At 41.6% G+C, this 21,725-nt stretch overlaps 1 protein-coding gene across 1 annotated transcript; it reads right to left on the reverse strand.

Annotated features, from left to right (window-relative positions):
- Positions 1-4,433: 4,433 nt before the first annotated feature.
- ZSCAN26 (zinc finger and SCAN domain containing 26) lies at positions 4,434-21,672 on the reverse strand. The gene is made up of 4 exons (XM_004717405.2): positions 21,587-21,672; positions 13,078-13,555; positions 12,666-12,783; positions 4,434-10,262 (listed from the first exon to the last, which is right to left on the reverse strand). Exons 2-4 carry the CDS (start codon positions 13,492-13,494, stop codon positions 9,367-9,369), a joined length of 1,431 nt encoding a protein of 476 aa, XP_004717462.1. The 5' UTR covers positions 13,495-13,555; positions 21,587-21,672; the 3' UTR covers positions 4,434-9,366.
- Between the last annotated feature and the right edge of the window lie 53 nt (positions 21,673-21,725).

A 21,725-nucleotide genomic window follows, 5' to 3' on the forward strand; every position in this document is an offset into this window, starting at 1 on the left:
GATTTCTCCCTGCGTTACACTCCCAGACCGAGCGCAGCGCTCGGCAAACAGTGCACAGACATCAAGTGGATGCTTGTGTAAATGTTGGTGCAAGGATCAGAGGTCCTGCGAACATGCACAACAAAGATGTGGCCGACATGGTAAAGGACATCGGGCCGCCGGTGGGCCTCCCGGGAGCCAGCCCTGGCGCAGCGCCTGCGCAGCTGGGGGTCCCACGCGAGCTCACAGCAGTCTTGGCTCCAGGGCCCGCACGCCTCTCCCAGCAGCCCCCGGGCGCCCCGGCCGACGCCCCACCCCCCGCCCCGCGGTGGAGCCGTTCCGCCGCGCAGCTTCCCCTGCCTCGGGGGCGCCGGGTCGCGCTGCAGCCCCCTTGCTCACTCCTCGGGGCGCCCGTGTCCGGGGATGCAGTGCGCGTGACCGAGCCCGGCTGCGGAAGCCGCTCGACCGGCGCTGCCACTTCCTGCCCCACCCGGGCCCTCCCCGGTCTGAACTCGCGCCCTCCTCCGTGTTGGCTCCGGCGGCGGCGCCCCTCCTGATACAAATTCCATCAAAACCTCGGTTTTAAACCTCGATGGTAAAGATAAAACCCAGTCTCCGCCCGGGGCTGACCAGCAGTGAGTGGATGACTCATAGCGACCCTGCAGGATTGAGTAGGACGACCCCTAGGAGTTTCCGAGATTAATTTGTTTCTCCCCAAAATAGTTTTATTGACAATCAAATTCCATATACTTACGTGGTTATAACTTTTTTAAAGACTTGTATATACATCATCACAATCAGTTCTGGTGCACCTTCCTTCCTCCTGTATTATTTCCTCCCCTATCCCCAGCAGTTACTGTCTCTGTCTATGCATCCACTCTTTCTGTGCTTCATAAACTGGGAAACATAACAGAAACAGTCTTTTGAAGAGGGAAAATTGACCACTGGCAATATTAAATTAAGCCAGGGAGAAATTTTCTGCCGTGAAAAAAAAGGAGAAATATTTAAACCTAGAACATATTCAGGATGAGTCAAGGTGGTCAACTGACTAGGTATCATATTATTCTGTTGTTGCATCCACCATAATCAAGTTTACAATAATCTCTGCCAGTCCGGCTGTTCCCGAAATCCCTCTACTGGCCGGAGGCTTGATCTGAATTGGTATCCTGCAGATGGATTTTTGGCTCTGTGTTAAGTCAGGGTACTTTAGAGAAACAAATCCACAGAAACTCATGTATAAGAGAGAGTTTTATATAAAGGGTAAGTGTGCATCAAGAAAACATCCCAACCCAGTGCCGCCCAAGCCACAAATCCAACATTAACCCATTAACCCATGTCCGACACCAATCCACAATGTCCTCCTCCATCTCACAAACACACACAATGATGCTCCAGCACCCAGGGCTGCATCGGGGTAGGTCCATGTGCCCCTCTCCTCAGGGATGTCTTGCAGAAAGTGAGCCTTGCCAGCTAAAGCAGGGAACTGGCTAAGGCAGCTGCACCCTGGTCTGACCATCAGAAAGCTAGAGACAGAGAACTAGAAAGGTGAGGCCCACTGTGCCATTTATCCCCCTGCCCTTCAAATAACCCCATGTTTATCAGCCAGGTTGGCACAATAACCTACCTACCTCAGGCTCCAGTTGTCCTCCATAGACTTGTATATATTGGGTGTTCCCAATTTACGCTGATACCTTTCCCTTGATCAAATTTGAATTTTGTTATTTGTTGAGACTTTTTACTCGAGTAGAAAGCCCCATCTTTTTCCCAGGGAGCAGCTGGTGGTTTCAAACTGCTGACCTTGCAGATTGCAACCTAATGCTTAACCACTACACCATAGGGGCCAGAAAATAAAATCCAGCAAGCAGTAAAATTTAATTTTAAAAATGTTAAACATACAGATTATAGCCCAGGCAGCATGGAGACACTTGTTAGGTGCCATTGATTGAGATCAGACTTACAGCGAGCAGCCCTACATACAGCAGGACCAGTCATCCCCACAATCTGTCTGGGCCCATCATTGCAGCTTCTGTCGATCCATCTCCCCGAGGGTCTTCCTTCTCTTCCTGATCTGCTGCTTTTTCCTGAGACTGGTGTCTCCTAATAACATCCTAAGGAGCATTCTGGCTGTAATTCTTCCAGGACATTTTTTTTTTCCTGGCTGCCCAGGAGCCCTGGTGGTGCAGTGGTTCAGCACTGGGCTGTGATCCGCAAGGTCTACAGTTTATGGGCACCAGCTGCTCCAAGGGAGAAAGACAGGGCTTTCTAACTGGTAACGAGCTACAGTCTTTGTGGTAGCAATTCTGCGTGACATGACTGAACTATGGAATGATATATGTATTAATTTCCAATACTCACAGGGGGCAGTTCTACCCTGTCCCGTAGGGTCCCTATGAATCAGCATCAACTCAATGACAGTGAGTTTGGTTTTCTGGAAGTCCATGCTCAATATCCTTGGCCATCACCGTAATTCAAGCACATCAATTCTTATGTGGTCCTCTTGATTCATTGTCCAGGTTTTTTTATGCATATAATTGAAAACACCATAGTTTGGGTCAAGTATCCCTCAGTTCTCAAAATGACATCTTTGCTCTTTACCACTTTAAAGTGGTCTTTTTTTTTTTTTTAAGATGTCTTGTGCGGCGTGTCTCCAGTGCAATATGTTGCTTTCTTTCTTGATGGCACTGGTTGTGAATCAAGCAAGATGAAATCCTTGACATCTTCAATCTTGTCTTTTTATCATGATGTCATCTATTGTTTCAGCTGTGAGGGTTCTGGCTTCCTTTCTTTACATTAAGTTGCAATCCATACTGAAGGCTGCAGGCTTTGATTTTTCATCAAGTGCTTCAAGTCCTCCTGGCTCTCAGCAAGGTTGTGTGTCATATGCATATCACAGTTTGAGTCTTCCTCCAGTCCTGATGCCTAACATTCAAATAGCATAGATTCTCAGATTATTTGCTTAGCATAGATTGAGTAAATACAGTGAAAGGATACAACCCTGAGGCACGTTTCCTGATTTTAGCCACAAAGCAGTCTCAGTGTGTTAGAATGACTATCTTTTGTTCTATGTACAAGTTCCACAAAAGCACAATGAAGTATCCTGGAATCTCCACTCTTCACAGTGTCACCCACAGTTTGCTCTGATCCATACAATAGTTGAATGCCTATGCACAGTCAATACAACCTAAGTAAACATCTCTCTGGTATTCTCATTCAGCCAAGAGCCATCTGACATCAGCAATGAAATCCCTCATGCTATATCCTTTCCTGAATCTGGCTTGAATTCCTAGCAGCTTCCTGTCAGAAAAAATTTAATTGTAAGATATTGAGTTTCTGTATTCATGGAGACAGTATGGTGGAAAAATAAGCATTTCACTCACCAGAGTTAACGATATCCTGTTATCTTTCTAAAACACTACCTGTTGGCCTCGTTGTTGATGCTGTCTGACATCTTGGTGAATGCAGAGAATACCAGAAAGATGTTTATTTGTGTTTCATTGACTATGCAAAGGCATTCAACTGGGTGGATCACAAACTATGGATAACATTGAGAAGAATGGGAATTCCAGAACACTGCATTGTGCTTCACTTTACTGCACTGTACAGATATTTTTACCTAGCGATACATTTGTACAAGTTGAAGGTTTGTGTGCCAACCCTGCATCCAGCAAGGATATTGACCCCGTTTTTCCCACAGCTTGTGCTCTTTTCATGCTTGTGTGTCACTTTGGGGTAATTCTCACAATATTTTCAACTTTTTCATAATGTTACATACACTTACAGACTACTACATAGCGTAAAGATAACCTTCATATGTGTGCTCGGCAACCAACCAGTTTGTGCCTTCCTTTAGTGCCTATTGCATTTCTCTGAGGTATGCCTGAATTGAAAAAGTCTATCTGGGCCACAAGGCTGGGTGATTTGCTTTATTCTTTGTTTCTCCCATAATGTCTATAAAAAGAAAATAGGTTAATTTATGAAGATTTAATATGGAAAAAATGCAATTATCTTAAAAACTGAACAGAAAACAAAATTACTTGGTCTTTTTTTACTCGTTATTTGTATTTTTGTCTTCATATTATTATTTTATCCTTAATCACCTTATTCCAGTTTTGTTTTGTTTTGTTTCTGTTGGGTTTCCCAGTTTGTGATGCACAGGAGTGGGTCCATAGTGATAATAACTGATACAAGGGTTGATAGGGGTGGGGGTGGGGTGACAGTGAGGAAAAAGTGATTTCAGGGGGGGAAAAATGAAGGCAGGACGGGGGAAGGAGCACTAGATCTGTGATTGCACAACTCATTTTAAAGGGGATTTAACCATGGGAGGTGTGTGTGTAAAACTTATACAGTACCGATTGCACAATTCTCCTGGATATGACTGAACCACTAGTTTTCAATTGTATGATATATAAATTTAGTGCCAATAAAACATAAAAAAAGAAAATTATCAATACCAATTGATCACAATTAAGTTTAATTCTATATATACAGGTATGTATACATATGTACATACACAAATTATTTCCACGCAAATGAATATGGATCTGCCCCGAGGTACTGATGAGAAAACCACTCTCTCCCTATAGAACTGTAAGAATTAGATTTTTAAAGATGTGACTGAATTTTAAAAGACATATTTTATTGTACTTTACGTGAAAACTTTACACAGTAAATTCCCATTCAACAATTCATACACAAATTGTCATGTGATATTAGGTACAGTCCCTGAAATTGTCAGCCCTCCCAACATTTCCACACCACCTGCCGTTTCCATGCATCCAGTTTCCCCGCTCCTCCTTGCCTTCTCATTGCTTTGGGATAAAGGTGAACGATTTGGTCTCAGATGAATTTTTAAAGGAGCACATCCCTTACTGGTGCTGTTTACATTATAGGTCAATCTATTATTTAGCTGAAAGGTGACCTTGGGAGTAGGTAAGAGAATATCTTAGGGGCATAGTCTTGGAAGTTCCTCTAGTCTCCTACCTGTCCAGTTAAGACTGTTCTTTTTTCAAAGAAACGTGTGGTTTTTTTCCTTCTATTGTAACTGGGACCTTGTATTATGTCCCTGGTCAGAGTGGTTGGCACCATCTAGTTCCTCTGGTCTCAGGCTAGAAGCTATGGTTTGTGCACACCACCTGTCCTGTGGATTAATTGCTTCTTTTCTTTGGTTCCCTTCACTCATCTTTGATCCAGTCACTCAAAGGTTTGAAGACCCTAGACACAAATTGCCAATCTAAAAGTATTTCCTTTTCACCTAGTTGTCGCCACAAGACTATGGCCCTGAGTGTCAAATCCAGCAAGTAAAGCAATTCATGAGGTGTTTGGATATGTCTCAAAAGTATCTATAACTGTGTCCCCTATGTGATACGTATGTGAATATATATGCAGCACAAATATGTATATGCATATGCCCATAAATATATGTATATGTACGCCCATGTCTTCCCATGCCCATGTAGCATATATATCTACGTTATTAAATTTATATAAATTTATATACCTACTCCTCAATTGACTGTCTCATTATCCAACATTTCAAATTTATGACCACAGGGGGAAAAAAACTAGCTGTGATGGTTATTATGTGTCAATTTGGCTCAGCCATGATTCTCTGAGAAGTGGTATTTATGCAATGGTAAAAAATTAGCAGTTCTATAGTGATATAGTCTGAGTTAAAAAAGTATGATCATCCTCTATTTTCACATAATGCTAATTTTGGGAAAAGGACTTGTTCTTTGGAACCAAACCATGTTAAATGAGGAGTGGGGGTATTATACTATAAAATCATGGAGAGGCCAAGAAAAATTTTCCAGATAGCTAAGGATATATAAATCTTAACAGGGGCAGACAGACCTCTCTCTTGAAGATACTGATGGGTTTGAACCATTGACCTTGTGGCTAGCAGATCCACTGCCACACCAGGGCACTCACTGCTGAGTCACCCTAGTGGATGTAAAATGGTCTCATGGTAGTTGATCATCTCTGATGAGTAATGACTCTGATCATGTGTTTGATAGCCTCTTGAACGGTCTCTTTAATGAAACATCCATTTAAATTCTCTGCCCATTTAATGATTTGGGGTACTTATCTTTTTGTCATCATCAAAGTTTGTTAACTTTTTTGTTATTAGATTGTTGTTAGATAGGTTTCCAAATATAATTCCCAGTCAATAGCTTGCCCTTTCTTTTTTTAAGTAATCTTTTTTGTCATCATCAAAGTTTAACTTTTTTTGTTATTAGATTGTTGTTAGATAGGTTTCCAAAGATAATTTCCCAGTCAACAGCTTGCCTTTTCTATAAGTTGTTTTTTTGGGAACAAAAGTTTTGAATTTATGAGGTCCCATTTATTTGGCCTTTTTCTGTTTGTTTTTATTAGATAATCCATTGTCATAAACTCGGTCTGACAGCTGTGCCTGCTTTTTTCCTAAGAATTTTATGGTTTTAGGTAATTCATTTTGAACTTTTTTTGTCTATGTTGTGAGGCATGGATTCTGTATGTGGAAACCGAAATTGTCCGTGGATCACTGGTCAAAAATACTCATTTCTCTTACTGAATGGATGCAGTATGCTGCTCAAGAATCAGGTGATGAAAACTGATTTGTGATGACTGCACAACTTTTAATATATTTAAAGCACTGAAAAAGAAAAACAAAGAACCATTTGATAGATGTGCAGGTTTATTTCTAGACTTGCAATTCTAACCCATTGGTCTATGTGCTTATTTCTAATTCAGCGCCAGACTGTTTTGATAATTTTGACTCTGTAGTATGCTTTATAATCAGGAAGTATGAGTTATGAATTTTTCTTCTTTCAAAATTGTTTCAGCCACTTGGGATTGCTTGCCATATAAAGTTGAGGATTTCTGTAAAGGTTGTTAGAATTTTGATCAGATTGCAGATTTGGGTAGCACTGCCAACCTAAAAATATTTAGTCTTTCAATCCATGTACATACAGGGTTTTTCCAATTAAGTCTCCTTTAATTTCACTCATCAGTGTTTTAGTTTATTGCTTAAGTCTTTCATATCCCTGGTTAATTTATTCACAGGCATCTTATTCTCTTAGATGCTATTACAAATGGAACTGTTTCTGTAATTTAGATTTCTCGTGGCGGTGTATAAAAATCTGATTTTTGTTTGTTGGCTTTGTACCCTGAAACTTTGCTGAATCCCTCTACTAGCTCTAGATGTTTTCTTGTGGACTCTTCGACATTATCTATAGACAAAGTCATATAATCCATGAATAGATATAATTTTACTTCTTTCCCAACCTGGAAAGCTTTTGTCTTTCTGTTCTGTCTGGGACTTCTAATACAATTTTGAACAGAAGTGGTGCGAGTGGGCACCCTTGTCTTGTTCCTGATTTCAAAAGAAAGTGCTGTCTTTCTCCATTAAACATAATGTTGGCTGTGGGCTTTTCATTTATGTCCAGAATCATGCTGAAGAATTTGCCTTCTATTTCAATTTTATTTAAGGTTTTTTTTTAAGAAAGAGAGTTGAAAAACAAATCAAATGATTTTTTTTGTCCATTGCTTTTTAAAGATATTCTACTTTCCTTCTTAAATTGTATATACTTTCCTTCTTAAATTGAACAGTATTAAGTGGAGTTAAACCATGACATGGAGCTAAATGTTTACATACTGACCCCAGCACAGTCTTCAAACTCCTGACATCAACTTAGTTTTACTCATAAAGGCAGAATATATAAATGATGCAATGGTTCTACAGCTTCCTAAACAATGAAATATGACTGACTTACCATGAACTGTAGTCTTTCAAAAGGCTGTTGTTTCTCTTAGAGATTTCATCACTTTCCAGAAAATAGTATTAACTGCTGCTTCTGCTTATATCATTTAGCAGGGAGGGATATGCAATAGGATCAAAACTACTAAATGCCTATTCCAATGTCCATTTTCCCTTTTGTCCTTAATTACAGAAATCCTATTTTTAGCTGGACACTCTGTGACCAGAATTAGATATGGTTTTCTAGCCTTTTCCTAAGTTGTGACCAATGATATACATGCTAAGATGATTTATGGGGCAGCTCCTCAACTAAGAGGAATTTCTCTTGGTCCACTTCGGTATGTGGCAGCTGGAGCTTCAGCAGTCACTGAGACCCCCGGGGGTGGCCGGTGCACAGGGACGGTGGAGGGGGATAGGACAGGCGCACAGGTCTCTCACAATGCCATGGAGCCCCCTGGCCAGACTAGATTGTGCACATGTGGCCTTTTCTTGAGACAAAAATACACTTTTACTTTATTAAGTCACTACTATTTTTTCATTATCACATGCAGCGAAGCCTAGTTCTAACCATTATCTTGGGTTTACCTATCTGTCCACACCCATGAGAAGTCTTCTCTGGGCAGCAGTACTCTGTACAGCAACTACTAATCAATAAATTATATTTATCATCCTGGTGATGTTTGAGAGCGGAGTCTTCTAATTGTAGTATTCAACATTATTACTATGATATTTTGGTACTCACAATATAAAGGTCATGATTTCAAGTTGTCTCTGTTGTTTGCATTCAAAGCATTTCAGAACAATTAACGTTTTAAAATTTCAGCTTAATAATATTAAGGGGGGGAAAGCCCAATTTATTCTACCAGACATTTATTGAATCATGCCAGCCGGTCTACTGGAACTGGGTTATCTAGTAAGATAGGTTGATTACCTTGGCACGGCTCATTTACATGACCTGTGGAATCTCTTCCATAGTGTAAGCAAAACCTTGATTTGTGGAGAGGAATGGGTCCTGGAAATGGTAAAATTACATGAAAGTAATCCTTAGGGCAAGTTCTATAGTTAACCAGCAAAATAAAACTTTACTTTGTTAAATGCTTTCAATCACTAGGGATTGGGAAGGCAGGGGAGGGGGGTAAGGGGTATTAACAGTAGAAGATGTTCTCGATGATGAGCCTGTTCTTGAAGTCAATTTTGACAGTGTTGTTTTACAGAAAGTTCTATTATATACAAGTCTGCTGCTATAGCATTTGCAAAAATACCAATCTGCCCATTTTGCTTAAGCCTGTAAATCTGCGGATACTTTCATTCACTGCTGACTTTAAAACTCTTGGTAGGTCCTGGGTGCTCCCTTACTTGAAGATTCATAATACTCATTTATCATGTAAAAGGCTCTGAGAAGTCCTGCAGTAAAGAATTCTGGGTAGCTAACTCCCCAGTACCTATCATACTATGGTCAAACTATTGTGGTCCAAAGCTAATTTCAAGAAAAACGAATGTGAGGAAATTAAAATGAGGGGAAATGGAAGGCAGGCAGCCTCCAACTTGGCCCCTAAGAATTCTGATGCCAGAGCTGGCCAGAGGCATTTCTCAAAGTGAGGTCTGGTTGTCATCATATCTGCCTCTGATCTTCCTTAGGAGGTGATAGCTGATCAAGCCAGCTTATCTTTGTGGTGGCACCTCTGATGCTGAAAAAGACCTGCCCTCTGCCTGAAGGCTTCTCCACACTTATGACACTCATAGGGTCTTTCTTCATTGTGGATTCTCACATGTTGAGCAAGGTGTGAGTTTAATCGGAAGGATTTCTGGCATACATTACACTTGAACGGTTTTTCTCCAGTGTGAATCCTATGATGTCGAATCAGGTCTGAGGTCAAACTGAAGACTCTCCCACATTCGTTACACTGATGACTTTTTGAGTGACTGTGGATTCTCTGATGATGGGTAAGGAGCAGGGCCTGACTAAAAGTTTTTCCACACTCCTTGCACTCACAGGACTCCTGCTGACTGTGAACTCTCTGATGGCGATTAAGGTGAGAGCTGCGCCTAAAATTCTTTCCACAATGGATACACAGATAAGGCTTCTCTCCAGTATGGATTCTGAGATGTTCAAAAAGGCCAGCATTCTGACTGAAGACTTTCCCACACTCACTACACTGATATGGCTTCTGACCAAGGTGGGTTTTCTGATGTCTGATAAGGTGGGAGCTCCTCTGGAAGGCTTTCCCACACTCAAGACACTGATGACCTTTTTCTTTAGACTGGATTTTCTGCTGTTCAGTAGGACTAGAACCCTGACACACTGCGGACTCACAGAGCTTTTCTCCCAAGTGCACACCCTCATGTTTAATCAGGTCTGAGTACTGAGCAAATCCCTCCCCACATTCTGAGCATATATAGTCAATCTTCTCCTGGGGCTTCGCCTGCTGACTTTCCCAGTCAGAGTCCTCATAATGAGTCTCCGCAGGTTCAGATCTGTCCACAGATGACTGCGCTCCTCTGCAAGAGTCTGTCTCAGTGACCCGCTTCTCATTCTCAGTCTCCTCATCTGAAATATTAAATATATACCACCAATCACTTGTTTTTGACACTTGGGAGAAGAGATTTGTAAATAGGAGTGACACGTTTAAATCAAGCATTCATGCAAAGTGACATTTATGTATGTCTACATACATCACACATATGGCATGATAAACAAGAAATTATTAACAGTGGAATTTGGGGGGAAAGGAGCCCTGGTGGTGAAGTGGTTACAAAGTGCGTTGTGATCCACAAAGTCAGCGGCTCGACTCCTTGGAAAAAAGATGGGGCCTTCTGCTCCTGTGAACAGTTAGTCTCGGAAACCCACAGGGTCACTACAAATCAGCATCCACTGGATGGCAGTGGGTGAATGAGTCTTTGGGAAAGGAATGGGGGATGGTAGTGGGAGGCAGTTATTTTGAATGGTTTAAGTTTTATCATGGACTATATAGAGCATGCACATACACAGAAGCTAGTCAATAAAGTATTTTAAAGAAAGCATCTTAAAGGCTATGACCATAGATTCTTGAAAATGGTTTGTCACATGGAAAGTAGATAAGGTAGGTCAATGAAGGGTTCTAAGGCCAATGGAAAAGAGATGATATACAGCTAACACTTTAACAATGAAGATATGCAGACGCAGTGCCAATTTTATCAGTGACTGGTTGCCTGATCTTAGAAAACGAATTAACCCATCTGGGTTTCAACAGATCTAGCGAGTAAGCAATCCTGTCACGAATGTACTGTCATTACATTGACCTTTTGAATTTAAAGTATACATTAACCATTGATTGCATGGCATAAATCAACTCTGGAAGACTGTTAAGAAAATGAAGGTCCTTTTCTTTCAGCTACTTTTCTCAGTCTGGAAGGTGACCATTGAAGCAGACATGTTTAAGGGATGGCTTTAGATATAAAATGATCCATCAAATATTTGTTGTCCATTCTAGGGTAAGCACTACGGAAGATTCGGGAAACAACATAAGTTCCTACCCTTTCAGTCTGCAAACCAGCAGCTATTAAAAAAAAAAAAAATGTGGTCAGAAAAAGAAATAAATCTAAGAAGATCCCTTGGGGTTTTGGTCAATAAAATAATACTATGAACGTTATGGTCAGCGCTGATAGGAAAAATCATAGCACTCTAGGAACATAGCTAGAAAACTACCCCAGACTTGGGGGACTTCAGGAAGGACAGAGGAAATGCTATCTATGATAAATGTTCAGGGGTAAACAGGCATTAGTCAGGGAAAGTGAACATCAAGTGTTCCCGACAGAAGAAACAAGGCGGGAGGGAGCAACAGCAAATGGGAAATGGAATACAGCTCGGCATAATGACATGCTATGGCATGAGAAGTAGGGCACACAGAACTCTGCCCCCCACCCATCCCCGCCCCACCCCCCGCCTTGCATGGGGACTGAGGAGTTTCCTGTGATATGGGATATTCAGCACTAAAAGTCTCAAGTAGGCTAACCTAGTGAACATGAAGGCTGACAAAACAGCAGATACCAGACCAAGATATGTGAGACTTTTCTGAACGGTAATGGAGAGTCGCTGGAAGGTGTGTGTTTGTGTTTTGTTGTCTCCTCTTATTTCTTTATTTCACTTTTTATCATAGAACTTTTCAAACATTCCCTTAAAAGCGAGTGACTAAAACTATCCAGCTCACTGAGAGACTTTACACAGGAAGGTAACATCAGTGAATTTGTGTTGAAATGACCCAGAATGAAGAGGCAGCAACAACCCCAATGGAAGTACTGGGATGACACTGAACAGGCAAGTGAAGCAGGGCCAGGATCAGACTGAAGAGAGAATAGAAAAACTCCAGGGACAATTGGAAAGTGGAAAATCTCAATGCAAAGGAAACTTCATAGAGCAAAAAAATGAGACAGAAGCCACATAACGTGAACACAAAGAAAAAGGGAGAATATCGAAGCCAGTGCCTGAGCCTCTGCCTCAGATGAGGAAAACCCACTGCTTTGTGTCCCCTCTACAGGCAGGGGAGAAGATCAAGGGGAAGGCAGGCCTGGAGAGGAGAGGACTGCAGCTCCAGATGCATAAAAACACCAGGGAGGGTTGAAGAGAAATGTTTGGGATTTAACTCACTGTCATCAAGTCAATTCCAACTCACAGCAGCCCTACAGGACAGGGTTTCCGAGACTTTAAATGTTTAAACCACAGATGCTGAGGTTAGCAGCTTGGTGCGTATGTGATTAATTATTTCACATTTTGGAAAACCCAGTTATTGATCTGTACACTGAAAAAGTACATGTGTGCATGCGTGCGTGCTTGTGTGTGTGTAAGAATTTTACTGTATACCTCAAGCAACACAAACTACAGAGAAACAAACACTAAGCGTGCTGAGAAAGGCCTCAAAAGGACATAGACAGCCCACCACCTTGCAATCACCAGAAGATGCAATCAACATCTTACCCTTCTCACTGTCAGGCTTCAAAACTTCACCCCTGGGCTGGACCCGCTGCTCCTGCCCTGTTTTAAAGGGCTCCATCTCCTCCATGAGCCCTTTTTGTTTCTCTGCCTGGTCTGAGTCCTAGGGAACATGAGACACAGGTAGCCTTAGGAGAGAGGGAACCACTGTTTGGAAAAAACACTTCCACGGTATAAAAGAAAACAAAAAGAAAGCACAGAGGGACAAAGACCAGGGATAGGGAATCTGGAGCTTTTTCTGTTTCCTCCCAGCAGGGAACAAGTAAGGCAGAGGTGAAATCAGCAGAAATAAATAGAAACAGAACCAAAGCTAAGCCATTCTTCTTCCATGCCCACCTCTCTGTCAGAGCTCTCAATTCCTGCTTTTCTGCAAGAATGCACCTCTGATCCTTCCTACCTCTTGTTCCATTTCTTCAAGCTCTGGCTCTAGATCCTCCAGCACAGCCACCACGTCCTCCCCGCTCTCTGGGTAGTGCTCCCACACATGGGCCTGCAGCTCCTCGGGCAGGATGGTCAGGAACTGCTCCAGCACCAGCAGCTCCAGGATCTCCTCCTTGGTGTGGATGTCCGGCCGCAGCCACTGATGGCAGAGCTCCCGGAGCTGGTTCAGTGCTTCTAGGGGTCCTGTGGTCTCTTCGTAGCACAACTGTCTGAATCGTTTGCGCAACTGCTCCTGTCCAAGACCTGTGCTGTTTCTTTGCAATTTGAATCTCTGCTCCCAAGTGGAGGAGTGGTCTTCCTTGACTGCCGGAAGCCCTTCTTTCTTCAGATTCAGGGGAGCTGGGGAATGAGCACTTACTAATACTGTCGCCATCCTAACCTTCAGGTGATCTGTTTTGCAAAGTGTTGTTTGGAATATCTCCTCAGGGATACTCCTAAAAGTATAACAATGCTAATCAGAAAAAGAAATGGTACCAATCATCCTGATCATAGCAATACCCCTGGTTGGCTTTAATACATTTCCAATAACTAGTACCCTTTATTTTTCTCTTCAAAACCCTTACTAAAAAAAGAACAGCCATACAAAATAAGAAAGCTCTTCTTTTCCCTTCATCTGCTAACAGGTGCTAACAAATGTAGAAAAATAGGTTTATAAAAATCAACATTTTCTAGCTCTTGAAATAATTTAGTCAAATATTTTTTAAACTTTTGTTTGTTTGTTTGTTTGTTTGTTTTTAAAACTTTAGAGTCAAGTGAATGCGGGTACAGAACATCCTCACAGTCTCAAAATCTCACCACACTGAGTGTTTACTAATTACAAATGGGGAAACAGAGATGCGGTAGTCATAAACTCCATCATACAATCAAATTTAGCAACCTCAGTGATAAGACAACCGGGCATCACTTGTCTCGTCAACCATGTAGCATGTTTACAAAGGATGTTTAACATGAAACCAATAAAGAAGAAACTGGGATAAATACAAAAGGCAGCTCATTCTACAATAAGCACGGACTTTTCCAAACAAAGAATTTCACTAAAATAAAAACAGGGCCATGAGGAAGGTTTGGTTCCAGATTAAACAGACATAATTAAATGTAATGTGTGAAATGTGGCTCTTAGACTTAAAAACTAAAACAAAGGGGGGGGGGGTTATTTGAATAATTAGGGAAAACTAAGGCAGGCTGTGGTGGACAAAAGACACCCCAGAAGGCCAAATCCAGCCATGGAAAGCTAGTTTTTTTTTGCAGAAAGCTTCAATGGAAGATGGCTACACTCAATAAGTTTTTTAAAAACTTATTGTATATGTAAGCTTTTTCATCATACCAACTGTTTAAGTATGTTATGTAACACAGACAGATCCAGAAAAGTTAGTTATGATCCACAAAGCCAGAAAATTGACCGTGGCCCTTAAAACAAAAGGTTTACTGATCCCTGATACAAAATCTCCCAAGATAAGATAATGCTCTTATGCTTATGTAAGGGAATATTCTTTTGAAATTTTGTTGAGCGCACACACAACAAAACATGTAAAAATTCCATTGTTTCTACATGTACAATTCAGAGAGCTGGGCAATCATTCTCATCCTTCTTTTCTAAGCTCTTCTCTGTCAGCACAAACTACTCTCAGGTTCTGACCTTTCGAGTTGCTGCTGTCACTTTGATCCCATATGGATAATGCTTTAAAACACGTAACGGCCAAGGCAGATCTATTTAAGTTAAACTACTGTTTGATTTTAATAAGACTTCAAGGGATACTTTTGGTTCAAGTTTTAAAGATTATCACAGTACAATAACTTCACGGGCTCACCTAACCCTCATGAATTAAGGAGGTCTGGATTCCATGAAAATCTGAGATTGTGTTCTGCAATTTCCCCCTTTTGATCAGGATTCTTCTCCTGAACCAGGCACTATTCAGTTCTTCCAATCTCATAGCCTAGGAAGCAGTTGCTCATGGAGGCAATTAGCCATACATCCAATATCCTCTTCTCATTCCTGACTGAAAATATTCTTAGACACACAGAAAATGCATGCTACAACTAACTGTCAAGTATTTCAGGAAAAAAGAGTGTGCATATAGTATACGTACAAATGGACCAGGAAGCTCACAATTGCTATTATAAGAAAATTCTCAAAATGTTAAGGGAAAGCAGAAGGCCATGGAGGATAGTGAAAGCCTAAAATCCATTTGCAGCATCCCAATGTGGATGAAGGCTCCAGAGGCCCCTCTGACCATTGACCAGAGACGTGAATAGCCTTGCTAGCCGACAGAGTACATTGGAAAGTGGATTAATGCAGATGTAGCTAGGGTAAAATTTAACACCCTATCATTTGTTCTCTTTTGACCCATTTTAAATGTGTTCTAGTTTTTATTATGGTCTGCTTTCTTTTGGATTGAGATTTTCTCAATTATGGTTGTTGGGGGGGGCGTTGTTTTGGTTTTTTTAAGTATGTTTTTCTTTATATGAAATTCAGAAGAGCTAAATTTATAGAGACAGCAATTATATTAATATTTTCTTGAAGTTATAGCAGGGAAGGTTGGAAGTAAATGGGAAGGTGATACTAATGAACACAAGAAGAAAATGTTCTGAAACTAATTGTAGTGATGACTGCACAAATCTTTTTTAATGTTTAAACAACTGAATTGTATGGCATGTGAATTTTGTCAATAAAACTATTAAAAGTTAAAAATAATAAAGAACAGAAAAAAAGTTGGGATAAAAAAGACTCAGACATTATTACTATATATACTAATTAAATCCAATCACTGGAATTCCCTGAGATAACACAAATAACTCATCTCATTTGCTGAAGGTCTAAATGTGCCAGTCATGCTTAGAAGTTGGGGATACAAAGATGAGAGGCAACTTCCTAGCCTGTAGCACAGCGGTTCTCAACCTGTGGGTCGCAACCCCTTTGGGGAGCCAAATGACCCTTTCACAGGGGTCACCTGATTGATAACAGCAGCAAAATTACAGTTATGAAGTAGCAACGAAAATAATTTTATGGTTGGCAGTCACCACAACATGAGGAACTGTATTACAGGGTCGCGGCATAAGGAAGGTTGAGAACCACTGCTCTCGTAGCTCTTTGCTTCTCAAAAAACCTTATGTGAATAAGCAATTGCAATTTATCATATGGCGTACCATGATGAAGGTATAGGTACAGACTGCTAAAAGGGCAAAAAGTACCTAATTCTCAACTCCTTCATGTGAGCCTTTCTGAATGTTACAAGTCTAAGTTAATCAGGCAAAGGCATGGGGAGAGTTCTCCAGATGGGGAAAATAATTCGAGTATAGAGCTACTGGAAGTGTAGTAATGAGGTATGGCGGGGGAAGCCTATGCGAGGCTGGGGCCCTAGGCAACACCTCATGTCAGAAAGAGAGGTGAGGAAGACCAGCCAGAGAGGGAGAGAACAAAAACCAGCCAGAAGGATAAGGATGCGGTTGTTTGTGCCTCAAGGTCAGAACCCACCAGACTCTCAGAGAGAGAAAGATGAGCTCTCTGCTCCTGTCATGATTCTCAGCCGCGGAAATTCACAGAAGTTTCCCCATGGAGACACCACAAATTCAATATGTCAGAAATGAACGCAGATAACAGAACTCCCATGGTAAGAACGGAATTGTATCCTTCAAGTACTATGTGTCAATGGAATGGTATCCTTCAAATACTATGTGTCAACTTGATTGAGTTCACGATTCCTAGCAGTATTAATCATCCTCCATGTTGTGACCTAATTACCCTATTATGTGTTATAAATCATAGATCTTCCCTGTCCTAAATAGCCACTAGGAGCCAGAACTGACTTGATAGCAGTAGGGTTTTGTTTTGTTTTCGTTTTAGGGGTGGTGAAAAGAGCCTGGATGTGACTTGCAGCACGTTACATACCCTCATGGAGTTTACTTCATTTGTAAAATGATGATAAAAACTTAACTCCCAAAGAGGTTTTGAGATAAATGTGCTAATTGTAAAGAATAGGAATGAAGTGATTTATATGTAGAAGAATTTGAAAGCAGTTCTCAAATGTGTGAAACGTGATAGGGAAGGCAACTTCCTCTAAGACCTGACATATCATATCCTCTTGATACAAAAACAGTCAGGCCACTGGTGACCTCGGTGAAACAATTTCAATATAGGGATAAAGAACTACAATAATCGATAATCCGGTGCATACAGAGTTTCAAGAACTAAGACACTACCATGGAAGCAGATGAGTGGACATTTTAAAAGGGCATTATAGAGGACAGGGATGGTGAGACTTACTACTATCTTTAAGCTGATGATTGCCTTATTCCTCAGTCCAGAGCTCTCAAGAGTGCCAGATCTGTATTTCCTACGGACTACCTACTACTCGATACCCTATAGCAGGGGTCCTCAAACTTTTTTAACAGGGACCAGTTCACTGTCCCTCAGACCACCGGAGGGCCAGACTATAGTTTTAAAAAAAACTATGAATAAATTCCTATGCACACTGCACATATCTCATTTTGAAGTAAGAAACCAAACGGGGCAAAAACACCCGGCGGGCCGCATGTGGTCCACGGGCCGTAGTTTTGAGGACCCCTGCCCTATAGAATCATCTCAAATTCAACATGTCAGAAATGAGCTTAGAAAATAGAACTTCCACGTTATGGACTGAATTGTATCCCTCAAATAATATGTGTCAGCTTAATTATGATTCCTAGTAGCAATTATCTGCCATTTTGTCATCTAATTATCCTCCATTGTTTGCGTAGTGCAGCTAAGAGAGGATTAGAGCGGGTGGATCTTGAGTTACACCACTTACTCAGTCATGCCTTTTCTCAAGTCTGCTTTACTCCAGCCACACCCTTCCTTGAGTCACACCTTCTGTCTCCCAAGGGATAAAAAGAGAAAGGGAGTGGAGCAAGAGGACACCTCATTACCTACCTCTAAGAGAGAACTGAGAGAGGATGAGTCCTTTGGACTTGAGGTGCCTGAGAAGTTCTCAGACCCAGGGGAAGACTGATGAAAACACACACGGGGCTGTCCACAGGGTACTGGGCCCACAGATGAAAGGAGACAGATCCCTTCTCTAGAGCTAGCAGAGAGAAAGCCTTCCTCGAGACTCGGCACCCTGAATTTGCACTGCACGCTGCCTAAAAGAGACTACATTTCTGCTTATTAAACCACCCACTTGGGCTATTTCTGTTATAGCAGCACCGAATGAAAAAGACACACCAGCATTCCTTGGAGCAGGACCTTGGTTATGTGACCAGGGATCGAGCATTCTTGCTTTTAACTATGCTCGAGTGATACTGAGCATCCTGCAAACTACTGATAGATACCTTTCAACCAAGGTGAGGGGGGGTTTATCAGTATGTGTGTTTCGGGGGAAGGGAGGGTGTCACTCAATTAATGGTTGTGCCTGGCTGGGCTCCAAATACATCCTGCTGCTAATATTATTGGATGTGTATACAACAGTACCCCCCAGAAGATAAAAGTTTTCTATGTCAAAAATGGACTTTAAATTAGTATGCAAAGTCCCACTGTTCTTAACAGACATTAAAATGTCCAAGAAATTGGTGATTACTGCTGTTGGTTACCCTTGATTCGATTCATGTTGACTCCATGTGTTACAACTGTTCCACAGGTGACAACTGAACAGAACTCAATCACTAGGCCTTTTCTTCCCCAGTATAGTTGGGTGGGCTTGAACCAACAAACTTTAGATTAGCCGTGGAAGCAGTTTGCATCACGGAAAGACCTAGAGATGATTATTAGCCACAAAATAAATGTCACCTCTTGATTAGTGGTGGCTCATGTCTATGGTGTGACTAAAGATGGTGCGATTAAGGATATCAAATGCAGTAATATGTAATAGGCAATCTGATAAAGTGCTTTGGGGCAGAGCTTCACCAACTCATTTATTTGAGCCAAAAAGCAGCTTCCTTCTGCCTTTTCATTCCATGTGCACTGGTGGTGGGATTCAGCTGGTTCACAGTGGTTTGGCAGAACCAGTATTTAACTTTTTGTTGAGTTTGGTGAACCAGTTATCCAAATGGCATTTGTAATCAGGGTTGTCTCTAAGGAGGGTGGCTGGGCAGCTGCCCTCCAAGGTGGAAATCATTCCTCCCATTTAACATTCCTCTGCACAACAGTGTAGTCTAAGCCTTAGCAGTAATATTCATTCCGTCCATAAGTATAAAAAGTTAGAAAGAACTATGCTTGTAATATTTGTCTATTCATTTCATAAAACTCACTATAATTTTGATGAGTTACTACGTTTTTATTCCCTTACATGTTACTTCATAGAATGTAAAGAGGAAAAGTGCCAAACAATCAGAGGGTGACATGCTGTCATTTAGTTCAGCTTTGTGTTATGCACCAAATTCCCATAGGCTATTATAAGTGAAATGTGCAATTCCTGAAAATGTTTTAAGAGCTAAAAATATCATCAGAACAATTGCTGTTAAGTTCAGCAGAAGCGGAAAAGGGTTGTTCAAAGAGGAACATGGTATGTTCGGAGCAGAAAAGCCACCTGTTTCTAATATATCAAACACAATAACTATTGTCTAACCGGTCTACCTCTAAAGGAATGGGACCCTACTCCTACAGTGAAAAGATAGTTAAGGATAAACCGCACAGCCCATGATGCAAAGAACATTGCAAGAGGATGCCAATTAAGCAGCAATATGGAAGTAAAATAACAGTTTTATTGTTTTTGTCAGGTATCATATATTTTTCATTAATATTTTTAAACTTTCTTATGACAATCTATTCTGTGTACCTTTTTATTGTCCTTATTTAATTATTCACTGTATGAAATAATAAACTACCTTTTGGTAGATTTTTTTTTTATACTTCAAATGGTTATTAGGGCAGTGAACCAGTTGTGAAATTATTTGAATCCCACCACTGCACGCATTGAGCAATCAAGTTCTATTAATTCAATAGCCTAAGTATCTCTCACCTTTCCCACTACATTATACTACACAGATTGAACTGGGCTGGTCTTTCTAACACCCTAATCTATTTCCCACACTGCAGTGTTCCTTCTAAGGCAGAAATACGATTATGCCTCTGCTGTGTGTATCACATTTCCTGGCTCACCATTACCCCTAGGATCATGTTTAAATCATTAAACTTTTCTTGTGATATGATGAAACACTCTCAGTTCCTCACATGTCCAGTACTTACTTGTTCCTGGGTCTTCACACCTCTTACTACAACTGCCTGAAACCCTCTTCAATCTTTCAGTTTTCTTCCCATTAATGTCCACTCTTATTTCATTTCTCAATACTACTGAAAGCAGTAAGCAAGAACAACTGTTTTGTGTGCTTTACATAACAAAGGAAACGTTAAAAGCTCATGGAAAAACGACATTAAAATAATAAAAACGCTTTTTGAAGCTCTTTCATGCTAATTCATTTAATCTTCACATTCCTTATGGAGACAATACTATTTACTAACCTCACCGAAGAGAGCAGATATGGAATGTTAAAGAACTTACTTTAAACATAACACACACAAGGTTCCAAAGCAGAACCTCAATCTTTCCAACAATATCTTCCATCCAAAGACTAAAAACCTTGCACTCATCTTTGCTTCCTCATATTCTCAAACACCACATTTGATCCAACAGCAAAGCAGATCAATAATCTGAATACTTGAATTCACTTCTACCATATTCACTTCTACCAAGACATCTTATCTCCCCATTGAACTTGCAACTGTCTCCAAATTTTCCTTGATTCTATTCTTGCTCTCAAGGAGCTCCGGTGGATAGTGGGTAAGGACGAAGCTTTCTGTTCCCATAAAAATGTACAGCCTCGGAAACCTCCAAGGGCAGTTCCCCCCTGTCCTATAGGGCCGCTGTACGTCGGAATCGACTCAATGGCCGTGACTTTTTGTTTATTCTCGCTCCTTATCGCCAATCTAGTCTCATCAATTCCCTGCTAGAGAAACCCTTCAACGATTCTTTTTTTTTTCTTCCAGGACAAAGCCAGTCCTTGCACAATACAATGTCCCCTCCTTATTCAACGCCCTCCTCAAATCTCTCCGTTATCATCTACTGCTCACTTGGCTGCAACCCTCTGGTCTTGGCTTTTTTTTGAACCTAGAAAATGCCAAGTAAGCCCCGGCTTTAGGGCTTTTGTACTTGCTGCTCCTCGGCCGAGGGAGCTCGTGCTCCCCAAAGTGCTTCCGCTGCCTTCGTTTACGCTCAGGGATCATTCTCAGGGCGGCCTACTCTGAAGACCTACTTCAAATTGTGTTCCACGGCAAGAAATAAGCAACAGCAAGTTGTACTCGGCTCCCTAGAACCACGGCGTCACCAGCCCCTTTCCTGGCCCCCTCCCCCACTCCACCCGGCCTGCCCCACCCCCACCTACCCTAACGTTCGCCAGGCCACCAGCGCCCGGGCTCCTCGGCTGCCGCCCGGAGTCACCTGTTCCCCAGCCCCCTCGGCCGCGGCGCCTCCTCCGCCCGCAGCCCCGTCACCACTCACCCCGCAAGGACCCGCACCGGGAACAATTGCTCTCCAAGGCCGGCTAAGCTCAGCGCTCAATGCCAGCGACGTCTCGCCAGCCCGCTTTGGTCTCCGCTCTAGGAAGCAGGAGGACCACAGCTCGATGGTCTCCCGTGGG

The sequence above is a fragment of the Echinops telfairi genome, unplaced genomic scaffold (assembly GCF_000313985.2).
Source record: "Echinops telfairi isolate 266 unplaced genomic scaffold, ASM31398v2 ScPeMD7_7441;HRSCAF=8479, whole genome shotgun sequence".
Lineage (NCBI taxonomy): Eukaryota > Metazoa > Chordata > Mammalia > Afrosoricida > Tenrecidae > Echinops > Echinops telfairi.

Excerpts from the sequence above, each read along its gene's own strand:
- ZSCAN26 (XM_004717405.2), bottom strand. The coding sequence starts at position 13,494 with ATGGCGACAGTATTAGTAAGTGCTCATTCCCCAGCTCCCCTGAATCTG. Across the intron at positions 12,784-13,077 it reads TTGAAGAAATGGAACAAGAG|GACTCAGACCAGGCAGAGAA; the intron begins GTAGGAAGGATC and ends CATGTTCCCTAG. Across the intron at positions 10,263-12,665 it reads GAAGCCTGACAGTGAGAAGG|ATGAGGAGACTGAGAATGAG; the intron begins GTAAGATGTTGA and ends TTAATATTTCAG.